The following is a 14,184-nucleotide window of genomic DNA, read 5'->3' on the forward strand; positions in this document are numbered from 1 at the left end:
TATTTTGGATAACAGTCCTTTATGTGTCTTTTGCAAATATTTTCTCCAGTGTGACTTGTCTTTTCATTTCTTTTGACATTGTCTTTTGCAGAGCAGAAGTTTTTAATTTTAATGAAGTCTAGCCTATCAGTTATTTCTTTCATGAATAGTGCCTTTAGTGTTGTATCTAGGTACCCAAGGTCATCTAGATTTTCTCCTATGTTATCTTCTAGGAGTTCTATAGTTTGCAGTTTACATTAGGTCAGTGATCCATTTTGAGTCAATTCTTATAGAAGGGTGTAAGATCTGTGTATAAATTTTTTTTTTGCATATAGATGCCCAGTTGTCTCAGCACCATTTGTTGAAAAGACTGTCTTTTCCCCATTGTGTTGCCTTTGCTCTTTTGTCAAAGATCAGTTTATTATATCTTTGTGGGTCTGTTCCTGGGCTCTCTTTTCTGTTCCACCGATCTGTCTGTTCTTTTGCCAGTACCATCCTGTCTTGATTACTGTAGCTTTAGAATAAGTACTGACCTTGGGTAGTATCTCTGACTTTGCTTTTCTATTCTCTTCATTTTTTAGAAGTGGAAATTGAGACACCAAAAAGTTAAGTAACTTGCCCCAAAATGCACAGTAAATGGCAGAGCCAGGATTTGAACTCAAGCCTTTTGACTACATAGCTTGTGCTTAGGACAGAGATTAAAACACTGGAAATGGGAAAAGAGAGACAGAGGGGAAAAGAAAAAAACAGGGAAGAGGAGAATGTCAGAAAAATAAAAGCAACAATTTTCCCCACAAATACTAACCTGGGTCTCTCCTCCTCCAAAGCTGGGAAGAACAGTCTGGGGACCAGGTGGGCGCAGGGGGAGTGTGGATGTGTTTTGAAGATCTGGAAGCCAACAGGATTTCCTAACAGATTGGATTTGGGCTGAGGAGAGAAGAGGGACAGTGGACATGACTCCAGTGTTCCGGAAGGTTGGAGATGCTATTCCAGTTGGGGAGGCTGCAAGAGGAGCCTGCCTGGGGGTGAGGATTAGGAACTGGCTTCGTTTGTGTTCATTAGAGATGCCCTGTAGTCACCCAGGTGGAGAGGACTGATGCCACCTCCCCCAGGTTCCCGTGCAGCATGTCACCCATGCAGGTGAAAGAAGGAGGAAGGGGACCTCTCTGCTCAGGGAGGAGCTTTCGGAGACGTGAGGCACTGGAGGTGCAAGCAGTAAAGGAGGTTCCAGAAAGGATCACATACCTCGAGAGTTGGGGTATGACCAGATCCTGGGGTTTCCCAGCCTGAGATCCGGGACCCTTCTGCAAGCTGGCCTGGGGGTCGTGTGGGGAGGGAGGTCAGGAGGGGACTCCCCGAGGATGGCTGGGATTCTCACCTCGCTAGTACTTTCAAGGATACTTGTCAGCTGTGTCACCAGCTGTAAGCAATTCATTTTAGGTGGAAGCAGACAGGACACAGAGTGAGAAACGTACTCCTTCCATCCTCTTCCTGCCCTCCCATTACATCAAGGAGAGTCTTGGGTGGGTGCTACGCCATCTTTAACACCTCTCTGACACTTGCTAATCTCCCTTCTTAACCAAGGGACGGGGTCTGAAGCTCAGGGCCTTTGCAGGCAACGGTGTTTGGCTAGAATTTAACAATGTTGCTTTCCATTCTGTCTCTCCAGTCTACTGTGACCTTGTACGTATGGCAAATTAAACAGTGATCAAAGTTTCTTTTAAATACATCTAAGTTGAAAATGTGAATGGGTCTAGTAATGAACATTCAATAAATAAATGTAGCAAACATCATTGAGGTGTTGTGTAAATACCCAGCAATTGGGAAACGTCTCTTAATTAGTGTGTTTGTAGGGTTGCTGTGAGGTTTGTCATTTTGTTTGGGGCACGTGCTGTGTCTGCCTCTGTCTGTGATATTTGCTCCCTTCTTCCTTCTCATCACCTGGCCGTTTCCTCTAGGAAGTAGGAACAGGTGGGATCCAACCTTTGCTCCCCGTCCCCCACTCCGCCACCTTCTCTGGGCTCTGGACCGTCTGAGAACCTCAGGTCCGTGTCCTGTGGTCCCCAGTCCACTGGGGGGCGTCTCCACATGGCGCAACCTGCCCACACTCACACTGACCTCACGCCTTCCCCCCTGGTCCTTAGGGGTCGGGAGCAGCGCTGTGTAGCTGCCCATCGGCCAGGGCTTCCCGCGTCGAGGCCCCCTCTCTGCGGGCCATCTGTCTGCCCTCTGCCGCCCAGCAGCCCTGGGATATGGGGACCAACACTGAGAGGTGACAGGACTGATGAGGTCCCCTGGCGGACGGGCAGCTGATCCAGGTTGACACTGATAGTGGTGCCGGGCTGGGCCCCCAGGCCTCAAGAAAGAGCCACGTGGGAAGGGCGGGGGAGGTGAACGGAGGTGGGGGGCCTCAGGACTGTGCCTTTCCCAACCCTGTGGCTACGGGGGTGCCATGCCTCTTCTGCTTGCAACCCCCAGTGGTAAGGGGCTCACTCCTCCTGGCCGTCTTTGCCCTCCCTGCTCCGCTCTGCCTGAGACAAAGCTCCTCTTCCTCACCCTGTGAATCCAGCGCCTGGCGAGGTCTGACGCTGCCCTGTGGACCCCCAGACCTGCCTGCTGCCCTGCTCTGGGTTAGCACCTGGGGCCTCTCTGACCTCTACAGAACCAGGAGGCTTTTCTGAACTCCAAGGTCTGTGACTGTAGCTGGAGAGGCTCTAAGGTGGTTTGCAGAATAAAATGAGGACAGGGCTGCGGCCACCTGTCTATGTGTATATTTCAGGCTGGTGGGCTCTGCGTCTACTTAGCCTCCCCCAACTCTGCCCCTACAGCGAGGCCAGCCCGGGGCACTGTTTCCAAGGTCTGGCTCTTTTAAATTTAGCTGCAGGAAAAAGCAGTTTGTGCGGGCCTGGACCACGGAGACAATCAGCAACAGGAAAAAGTCATCCGAGGGGAGTTTTCAGTGAATTATGGAGGCATTGTTCCTGCGCCCAAGGAGCCGGGGCTGCTGGTCCAGCCTCGCTGACCCAGCCCAGGCCTCTGGGGCCAAACACTGCCTGAGCTGCGTCAGGACAACACAATGTAAGCGTCTGAAGGCCAAAAAAAAAAAAAAAAAGAGCGGAGGAAGAAAAATACTGGAAATTCCCTGTGTCCCAGCGATGGAAGAGCCTTTCTTGAAAATCAACAGCGAGGGAAAGGTTGCTGCCCGCCCAGGCGGGGGGCCTCAGAAACGGGAGGAAGTCACAAGCGATATTTTGAGATATTTTCAGTCTGGTGTGATGCCGGTCGATTTTCCAAAACATGAGGGCCTCATGCTGGGGGGAGAGTTGAGGTTGGACAGGGGTTGACCGGGGGTGGGGCCAGGCTCAGGATGGGCTAGGACGAGGACATAAACAGAAGCTGACCCAGTTGGAGAGCTCTGGTGTCCCAGCTGGCTGACATGCAGGCCCCTCGAAGCCCTGGGAGACCCAGGGGGTCTCCCATTGATCTAGAGGCCCTTTTGGCTCTCACCTTGATGAGCGGATCACAGATGAATACTGGGATCCCCTGCACAGAAAGCCTGCTAGGTGGCCAGGCAGATTCCACTTGCTCACCTCTTCCGATGGGGGGCTCACTACCTAATATCAGCCTAACCCACTTCTGCATGGCTCAGCCTGGGAGAAACAGTAGCAATGCTTCTGGAGGAGACACAGTGGTGAACAAAATAGACAAAAATGTGTGTGCTCATGGAGCTGACATTCTAGTGAGGAGACACAGACAATATACAAAATTAATAATGTTTATAGCATATTAGAAATCATAAGCACTATGAGAAGGAGCAGGAGGTGCTTGAGATACAATTTGAAAAATAGGGGGTTAAAGAGAAAATTCCTTCTCACTCTCAGCTGGGCCCAGCCCCCACCCTGCCCCTGGGCCCATAGCCCATCTGCTCCTTGAGTCCTGGGACAGCCTTGCTCTGCTCACGGGAAGGGAGCTCCAGCCCCCTCCTCCCCGCCCTGCAGCGGGTCAGAGCTGAATGCCTTCCCCAGAAGTGGGAACAGCACTTTAAAACCCTTCCCTCTATGAATGCACCTCTGTCCCAATTTATCTGTTTTAGAAGCTGTCCCCCGTTACCTCCCCCTGAGCCCCCCGACTTCTGACACCGTGAGCGGCCAAGAAGCCATGCCTCCTCTGTCCAAGGTACTGCGCGTGTGCCCACCCAAGATGAAGGATTTGCATTTATTCCTCTTGCTTCCTCTTGCGGAATTCTTTTTGGCACAGAGGTGGACCACTTATGAGACAAAGAGTTAATAGTAACATACAAAGAGTGCCTAAAAATACGCAACAAAAATAGAGGAAGGAATACAGGCAAAGACTCTGATCAGGCAATTCGCTCCAGAAATGCAAATGGCCAATAAATAAATGAATGCAGAGCTGCTCCGCGCTCAGCCAGTGGTGGAGACACAAACAAGAAGAACAGTGAGATGCCATTTCTCTCCCATCAGACTGGAAAACAATATTAAATATTGATAACATCCAGTGCCAGCAAGGAGGGGGGCAGTCAAGCAGTTTTGACACAGCTGGTGGGAGTGTGAGTTGCCACAGTCTTTTGGGACAGTAATCTGCAGTTTCTATTAAAGTTTAAAATGTGTGTGCCCTTTGATCCAGCAAAACCATACAGATACATAGGTGATAGGTACAAGTGTATTTGTTCAAAAAAAAGGCATATACTAAGTGTTGATCAATAGGGCAATGCTTGAATGAATCCTGGGACATTCATTCTATAAAATATTTGGCAGCCATATGTATGGACCTGGAACCGTGTTTGTGTATATTACTGGACAAAAAACAAGTTGCAAAGTCAGGTACATGGCGTGATCTTATTTTTGTAAACATGTTTTGAAAGAGCAAAGAGTAAAATGGAAAGAACTATTCACCAAACTGCTAACGTTGTTTACCCCAGGGCAAGAGGATCGCTAAGGGCAAGGTTGTTATATGTTTATGTCACTTCTGTATTGTTTGACTTTCACAGTCAGTTTTTATAGCTCCAATAATTTAAGTAGTAAATACTTTTTCTTAAAAGCCATTTTGAGATGTTCTTATGAAGGTCTGCCCATAAGAGGAGGTCATCGTCTCTCTGCAGAGCTGGGAGTCTGGCAAACCCTCCAAGGAGTATTCTGGTGTCCACGCCTCACCTCACATGAGCAGGAATCCCACTGCTCGCTGAGCCTTGTGGGTTCTCCCTGCCTCAGTTTCCCATATCTGCCTCTTCCGTGCCTCATGCTACCTTCCCTGTTCTGTGAATAGTGCTGGTTCCAGAAACTGTGTGGAAGGGACTGGGCTGGGTTTCCTGATCCTGGTCAAAGATTTGGGAGACCAGGACAACAACTAGTTTCCACCTTGCATGCCAGCTCTGAGCAGTGACAGAGGCTGCTATGCAGAAAGGGATTCTGAGGCCATTTCTAGGCTCCACTGGCAAGAGTGTGTGATTGATAAGCAATGTCTGCTCTTGTCAGGGGACTGGTCAATGGAAGCACCAAAGTCACTGATGGTCCATGCTTGGTCTAGGCCAGTGATTCCCAGCCTGAAACATGCACAGGAATCACAAGGGATCTCGTTAACATGCAGATTCAGGTCCAACAGGTCTGGGGCAGGGTCCAAGAGTCTGCATTTCTAGCAAGTCCCCAGGAGATTTGGGGCTGCTGGTCTGAGGACCACCCTTTGGGGAGTGTGGGTCAAGGATATTTGCAATCTCCATTCACAGCTACCTTATCTTCTCCCCCAAGTTTTCACACATTTGCAAACAGAAGTGATCAAACCCACCCCACTGTCCAGCACTTTTTAAAAATTAATTAATTAATTAATTAATTAATTTTTTTTGGCTGTGTTGGGTCTTCGTTTCTGTGTGAGGGCTTTCTCTAGTTGCAGCAAGCGGGGGCCACTCTTCATCACGGTGCGTGGGCCTCTCCTTGTCGTGGCCTCTCTTGTTGTGGAGCACAGGCTCCAGACGTGCAGGCTCAGTAATTGTGGCTCACGGGCCTAGTTGCTCCGCGGCATGTGGGATCTTCCCAGACCAGGGCTCGAACCCGTGTCCCCTGCATTAGCAGACAGATTCCCAACCACTGTGCCACCAGGGAAGCCCTGTCCAGCACTTTTTATATCCATCACATCTCTGATTCTTGGAACAGCCCAGGTTATTATTATCTTCCTTGACGGACGAGGAACAGGAGGTCCTGGAGGGGAAAGAAGTCACCCATGGTCCCCCAGCCACTGGTGGCAGATTGATCGCCCACCTCCCTCACCCCCAGCCACCTCCTTTCTGGAGCCAGAAACCACCCAGAAAGACCCTGCTGCTCCCTGAAAGCCCTGCGTTCCGGGCCATAAATAAGTCCCCGGCTGCACCAGGTCCCTCCCCTTCCCTGGGCAATGTTTCACAGCAGGCTGGGGCTGGATGGCTGTGGAGGGAAAGGAGGCTCGCCGACAGCATGAGTTATGGGCTCCGGGAAGCCCATTCGTCACTGAAGGGAGAGAAGTTAACTCGAGCTTATTAACTCTACACGTTTATTATTCACATTGATCACCCAGCAGACAGCACCTGCCACCCCACCCCAGAACCGCAGTGCATTCTGATCACATGATGGTGTTGTGGCTAGGGGGACTCCCGAGTCCCCAGGAAATGCAGGTGGAGCACAGCCACCTGCGCTGCCCCTTCTAAGAGGCAAGGAGGGTTTCTCATCAGTGGCCTGTCACTCGTCTGCTCCCCACACATCTGCCAGCCCGTGTTTCGGGCCAGGCTCTGAGCCGGGAGCTGGGACGCCGGGGATGCACAATCTGACCCCATCTCCACCATCACGGGCTGGCCACCAGGCAAAGGAGGTGGGACAGCCTGGTGGTTGGGAGCCCAGCCTTGTGGTCTGCCCGGTTTGATCTCCAGTTCCACCACTCAGCAGCAGGTGACCTTTCATTTAAGTCCTGTGACTTTTCAGAGACTCCATTTGTCATCTGTAAAGTGGGGACATGCTCATTCACTAGACTAATATTTATTGAGTCCCTACAGAAGCGAAAGACTCGCTGCCCTCAGAGAATTTGTATTTGGAGATGGAGACAGACATAAAGCAATTGAAGAACATAAATAGAGTCATTTCAGTTAGTGGCAAGTGCCAGGAAGAAAATAACCTGGGTCACCCTGTGGAGAGTGACTAGCAGCATTGAGGGGATATGGGTGGGGTGCCCTGGCCTCTCCAAGAAGGTGGCGTTTGAGCTGAGACCTGAATGATGGGCAGGAGGCAGCCAGGGAGAGAGCTGGGCCAAGGGAGAGGGAGAAAACTGCAAGGACACTAGCCTTGCTTGGGCAAAGATGTGCGTGGGGACAAGAGAAGAGGCTGGGGTGCCTGGGAGTTCAGTGAGAGGGCGGGGAGGAGAGAGACGGGGGCCAGCAGCTGATGTAGGGACTTCAGATTTCATTCCACTGGCTGGTTTTAGGTTAAAAGAGTTGTTAGGGATATGCCCATACTTGACCTCCCTCCATGGCTGTTATGAAGTCCAGTGGACACTGGGTGCCACGGTCTGATCCCTGTTGCAGGGCAGTGCCCCCTGTCCCTCAACTGCAGTGATAATGGCTCCTAGTGGCTGACAGCTGCTGCCCCTCTCCTGGGCATTGCCCTTGGCTGCCACCCTTCTCCAGGGCCCCCTCCCCTCAAGGTGGGGCTAACTCTGTGGTGCTCTTGGCACTCCAGAGCTGTGCCGAGGCCCGTCTCCAGCCAGGACCACAGCCTCGCTTGGCATTTTGCCTTTGCCCTCCCTGTATCCCTCACTCCTGCTGAGAGCACTTCTTCAATAATTCACATACACCTGGATCCCTGACTTGGGCTCTGCTTCTAGGGGACCCAACCTAAGACACGAGGATAGATCCAGCAGTGACTGTAAAGGCTGAACCCAAGGCCTGCCATGCAGTGGAAACTCAGGGTGAGCAACTTGTCTGGTTTCACCAAGTCATCCATGGTTTTAGCACTGAAATTCTTGCTTTCCAGGAAACTCCCTGGTCCTGGGCAAACCAGGATGGTTGCTGGCTGGTAACTGCTTGATAAGATACACTCATCCATTCAGCAAATACCACTTGCTGTGAGCCTGTGCCTGGTTCTGTCAGTGGAGCCATGGCAAGGTCCAGCCTCACGGAGCTCACAGTCCAGCTGCAGGAGGCTGGCAATATCATCAGACGCTTACTCAGGCCTGCAGGTCAGGAGAGCAGTCCTTGAAGGGGGAGGAGTTGCTGCCCGTGAATGAGGAGGGGTGTTCAGGAGAGCACCCACCTCGGGGAGCTGATGGTCAGGAAAGCCCAGAGCTTCAGATCTCCAAATGCAGAGAGAGGGCGCGAGAAGCAGGTTCTGCGGTGCCACCAGCCATGCCCTCAGCTGCTCCAGGAAACAGGAAAGCCCATAATGCCTGCAAATCAAAAACTTCTTTGGGGAGAGCCCTCTGGGGCCACTGAGTCTCCTGGGCCATCAGTCAAGGCAGTTAAGACAGGACTGGGAACTCCCCGTGAGCCCCACAATAGCCCAGACAAGTGGATCTAGTATCTCCATTTTACGGACAGGGAAACCGAGGCTTAAAGAGGAGTCATCACTTGCCCAAAGTCACCCATCCAGTGAGTGGTGAAGCCTGGGAGGGGTCCCAGGGCTCTCAGGCTCCACAGCCACTAGGCCACCTCATTAATTCCAGAAGACAAGGAAGGCATTACAGCCTACATTTGATTCATCCCTTTCAACACTCCCCTTTCATCCACTCTCTGATTCTAGGGGGAAGTGGATGAAAGTGCAGGTCCCAGAGCGAGCCTGCCTGGGTCCAGACTCCAGCCCCATCATCCCTCTCTGCGCCTCAAGGGCCTCGTCTCTCAAAGAGAGGATCACAAGAGCACCTCCCTCCAAGGCTTCTTGTGAAGATTAAACGAGTTAATACATGGACAGCACTTAGAGCAGAGACTGGCACACTGTCTCAGCTATTATTGCTTTTTTTTTTATTACCATGACTTAGTACAAGCAAGTCATAAAAATGAAACATTGGAAACAACCTAAATGTTCAGCAGTAGAGGAGTTATTAAGCAAACCATGATTATCTATTTCAGTGGACACAACATTGATTAAGACAGGTGGCCTTGGCACAGAAATAGACAACTAGACTAAGAGAACAGAACAGAAAGTCCAGAACTAGACCAACATGGGTGGCATCACCAGATTTATGACAATGGAGACACTGCAGTGGAGTGGAATAAGGATGATGAATTTTAAATAAATGCTGCTGGATTGGTTGAGTATGCACATGGGGGAGAAAAGATCCTTGACCCCTACCTCACGCCATACACTCATATCTGCTTCAATGAACTCCAAGCAGCCATCAACTTGACCAGAACATTGGATCTGTGTAAGTTTCCCTAGTCCTGCACTTTGAAGAAGGTAATCTTATGAGAAAATGTGAGAACTTGGAATAATAAAGCCACTTCAAGAGCATGCACAGACACTGATGAGGAAGGCAAGGTGAATTTCGGTGGCATCAGTGGCTTCATGTGAATGAAAATTTTGGTTGTGATGGTTATCCTTTCAGTAAAGTGATGGACAGTCCTTTATTTTGAAGTTTTCTCACATAATTCACCCAGTCCAAGGTAATCACAGGAGTAGGAAGATGAATTTTAGGCAACAAGTAGTCAATAAGAAAGTTCCGATTTCCTTTGGAGAAAAAGGAAAACATGTTTTGTTGTCCCCCGACAGCGAGATGGAAAAAAAATAAAATAACCAAGGGAAAAGTCACCCCACGCTTTCCTTGTGGCCGTGGGCCCCCACCACCGTTGGCGCCGCGAGGAAGTTGAAGGTTGAGTGAGCAAAACATGTTTTCCTTCGGCAGGACGTCTGTAGGAACTGTTGGAATCAATTATTGGGAAACACAAAAATAAAATAAACTTCAGCCTGTGGTAAACATTACCCCTTCTTTCTGGGATCAGGAAAACAAAGGTCAGGATTGGGGTCAACATGGAACAGTGGGCCAGCACGCCAAGCAGGAGGCCACGACCTGGGCTTTGGTGAGGCCTGGCGAGGCGGGAGCCTTCCTGAGCCTCAGTTTACCCAGCTGCAAATTCATGATCAGGTGTCCATCTCACAGAGTTGGGGGAACTCACTACTCAATGAATGTGTACTTGGCTCCTACTCTGTGCCAGGCTGTGGGCTGGGCACTCGGAGGTGCTGTTTTTGCAGTGCTGGTGTGCACAGGGCCAGCTTCACGGGTGTGCGGCCATCGCAGCCGCATGGGGACCCACACTCAGGAGGGCCCCGTGCTTGGTTTAAACCCCCATGTTCCACTGTCACCATTTGGAATTCTTAATTTTTAGATGAGAGGCACTGCATTTTCATTTTGCACTCGGCCCCCAATTGCACGGCCGGTCCTAGCTGTGATGCTTTTCGCTTGCTCCCTGAGTGTGTCTGACCCCCCAGGTTCCCTCCAAGGCTTGGCACAAAAAGGGTGCCCATAAATGGGGTTGAAATGAATGTCAGAGGAAAGGCCGGGGGTTACAAATACTGCTCTACCACCCGCCCCACGTGTGCCCTGGTCACAGGGAACCCCTCAAACCCTCATCAGTGCTGCGACTGCCACTGTTTGGGGGAAAATCATCTCCATTTTGGTTGGGGAGATCCTGAGTTAAGTGCAATGGGAAAAGCACCAGCCGTGTGGTTACAACAGACCTGGGATCACAACCATCTGCTGCTCGCTGCCTATGTATTCCCAGGCAAATTTCTTGGCCCCAGTTTCCTCATCTGTAAAATGGGTATAATCATACCTGCCACACAGAGTGCCTGTGGTGATTAAACATAACATGTCAAGCACCACAGCTCCACCAGTTTGAGGAGGCACCGAGCCCACATCTATGTAGTCAGGAGTGTCTGCCACCTGAGGGAGGCAAATCATCCTCGGACTTTAAGAGTTTGACTGGACCCCAGAGCAAAGTCTGGATGCTGCTGCCTGTTCATTAGCAAAGTGTGAACAAATTTTATTTATAAATAGTTAAAAATTAGTTAAACTGTCAAGTCAGTGAGGAGTGGCATGTGGGTTAGACCTTCACAAACAATAAAAGACATCAAATTCTAATTGATGGCCTACTTTGTGCCAGATACTTCTTTACTAGTAATACTCAGGAATAATATCTAACATACTGAGCGCATGTTACATAACAGACACCGGGCTAAGCACTGCAGGGTCATCATCTTACTTCGTCTCCCCTAGTGGGTACGTGCGGTAGGTGCTAGAAATGCCCCATCTTATAAATGAGGGGGACACCCGGAGGGACAAGGACTTGCCAGGAGCTCAGGGCTGGGAGATGGGGCGGGGGTTGGGGCTCAAACCCCAGTGTGTAGTCCACACCCTCGTCCCAAACTCTAAGCTGTCAGGCTCTGTCCCCAGCTCACACTGTGAGATCATCAGAATTTGTCAGACCATGTGCTGAAGGTCCCCTCCCTCACACACTGTCCCCTCCCTAGGGGCTCCCCTGAGCTGGAGAGGATCAGGCTCCAGCCTGCAGCCCCCCTGCCAGAAGGCAGCTAGGAGGCAGCTCCTGCGGGGTACCATGCGTGCTTTCTGCAGCTTCTTCTAGAAGGATGGAGACCCCCAGTTGTGGGGCAGTGCACTGGTGCCCAGAGCGCTGAGTGTTTTCATGGTGTCGGATTCATTTCTCTAAGTGTCTGGATTTCAGGTAGAGGAGGCTCACCCCAGAAGTTGATGGTGTCCATGACAGGCGGTCACATTGCCTCTGGGTCCCTCCGCATGGGTGCACATGCGCTTATTAAGCTAATTAACATGGTCCTTGCAGAGCCGCTCCCCCGCCCTCTGCCACCAGCAGGCAGAGGGGCAGAGCTCCATTCCGGAAAATAAATCAGGAGTCGGGCCTGGCGGCTCATCCAAATGCCTCTTTTAAAATCGCCAGCCTTGCGGGTGCATTGGGGAAGGTAACATTGCCACTCCCATTCCGCAAAGATGTCTCACAAGGGGAGGAGAGCCCTGTGAGGACATGAGCTCCCTGTCCCTGGGGTAAGTCAAGAGCAGGTAGGAGGTCAGAGGTCGGAGGTTGGAATCGACTGCCTGGCAGGCCTTCCCAGGGCTGCGCCAGCTCGGCAGGGCAGGGTGTGGACATGTTCATGCCCCCTCAGACACTCCGCACCCTGAGATTATCAATGGACAGGGTCTCAGCTGATGACCCAGTTGGAACTTCAGGCTTTTTGGCTGGAAAGGATCCCTGTGCTCCTCCCAGCCCAGTCTCCACTCACAGTGCGGCCTCCACAGCCTCAACCCCGTGTTTCCCAAAATGAAGACTCTCCACCTCAACCTCAGGGAGGCTTAACTCACTGGGCCTGGAATGGGGTTTTGGAGTTCACGCTTTAACCAGCGCAGAGGGTGCTTCAGTCCAGGAAGTTTGTGTTCACCTATGTTAACCCAATGATGTGGCTGATGGCAGTAGCCTTGACAAAGCCCTGGAGATTTTTCAGAAAGTCAATCACCTTTTCTCATCTGTGCGTGAGGCCCCTTTCAGCTCTGCGCAAGGTTAAGGAGAAAGGCACAGGCCCCTGGGTTTCCCCTCAACTCTGCCCCCTCCCAGCTGTGTGGTCTTGGGCTCAAGACTTTGCTTCTCTGCGCCTCAGTTACCTCATCTGAAAAATGGGGATAATGATACATCCCTCCCAGTGCACGAGTCCCCTACACAGTTCTTGGTGATTGTTAACATTCGTGAACAAAACTAGTTCCTTACAGGGCAGGCATTTAACCCTTGCTCCCCTCACCTCCAACCAACTCCTCTTGAGAGCTGCCTTCCTGGCCGAGAGAACACATCTCTTCAGACTGTGGAGGTGAGCGGGGGTTTGGTGATAAGGCCCAGGAAGGGGGGCCTCTGTCACTATCGTCCCTTCAGTACGCAGCAGATGTTACAGTGGCTCTCACTGTGTGCCAGGCTCTGCTCCGGGCGCCCTGCCCTCCCTGAGCTGTCGTACCAGGTGGGGAGACGGACACCACGCAGGGAAACAGATAAATCCTGAGACGATCTCAGATATAGGTAAGTGCAGGCGAAGAAGAGACACTGGGTAAGGGGATGCTGAGGGACTGGAGGGGTGGGGTTGTCTCTGAGAAGAGGTGACATTGGAGACCTGGCGGATGAGGGGGTCAGCCCAGCCACGTGAGCAATTGGGAAGGCATCTTAGAGAGCAGGAAAAGTCCCAGGGGCTGGAGGGAGCCGGGCAGGGTCTGGGATGGAGAGGAAGGCCAGTGTGGCCAGAGCCCAGGGTGGTGGGAGATGGGGTGGGAAGGGGGCGTGGTGAGGCAGGGAGTGTGGGATCTCCAGAGGCCGTGGCGAGGAGAGCAGCCTCTGCCACAGTGCGGGAGCTGCGTCCACCGCATCCTCCTCGCAGCCCTTGGATGTCCGAGGGAGGGAGGGTGGGTGTGTCCTGGTGGGCCGTCAAGGAAAAGGCTGGGCCCCTGAAGGGTGGCAGCAGTGGGGCAGGTCATGAAGTCCCCGCCCTGCCCTGCTCCCCAGCACCAGCACCGATGGTGCCTCCCCATGACTCAGGTCTCTCCAGGGTCCTGGGCAAGGTCCCCCCAGGAAATACACCATTCAGAGTCCCTGTCACTCTGTGTGTCCGCACAGCCAGAGGCAGATCTTTAAGCATGCGAGTCAGAACGTGCCCGGCCTGCCTCACCCTCCGTGGCTCAGCCTTGCTCTGAGGATAGACCCAAAGGCTCTCTGCTCCCCCCTCCCCTGCCCCTGTGCCTCGCTGATCCCCAGATAGCACACCTGCTGCCCCGCTGCCCGAATGCTCCCCTCCCCCACCTGCAGCCCTGGTCATTCCCTGCAAGTCTCTGCTCTGCACGGACATGTGGGCCTATTGACCTCCTGACCCCCGTCTACACACTCAGCCCACGAGGCAGGAGGTTGTCGTTCATGTCATTGTCGCTGCCATCAGGGCCTAGAACAGCTCATAGCACAAGCGAGTACGCGCTGGACGAGCGGGGAACTCAGTGGACGCTCACAACAGCCCCGCACCGTTTCCTGTTTCACAGGTAGAGAAACTGAGGCTGGAAGGTTCAGTCACCTGCCCCAGGTACACAGCCAGCCCAGCCAAGATTTCAACGGAGACAGCTGACCTCAGACCCCACCGTGTGCCATGCCTTTGCCCTCGGAGTTGAACTCCACGTTGACATCCATCC

General features: G+C 52.1%; 1 protein-coding gene across 1 annotated transcript in view; it reads left to right on the forward strand.

The window, feature by feature from the left end:
• The window catches only part of LOC308623783 (uncharacterized protein C3orf20), a gene marked incomplete at both ends in the record, with an annotated part of 31,267 nt that extends 17,401 nt beyond the window's left edge, over window positions 1–13,866 (forward strand). The window contains one exon of the mRNA XM_081246472.1: window positions 13,763–13,866. Within this exon, the coding sequence (XP_081102598.1) occupies window positions 13,763–13,866 (104 nt within the window). The remainder of the gene's footprint in view (window positions 1–13,762) is intronic.
• Between the last annotated feature and the right edge of the window lie 318 nt (window positions 13,867–14,184).

Source organism: Mesoplodon bidens (assembly GCF_964165515.1).
Source record: "Mesoplodon bidens genome assembly, chromosome: 10".
Lineage (NCBI taxonomy): Eukaryota > Metazoa > Chordata > Mammalia > Artiodactyla > Ziphiidae > Mesoplodon > Mesoplodon bidens.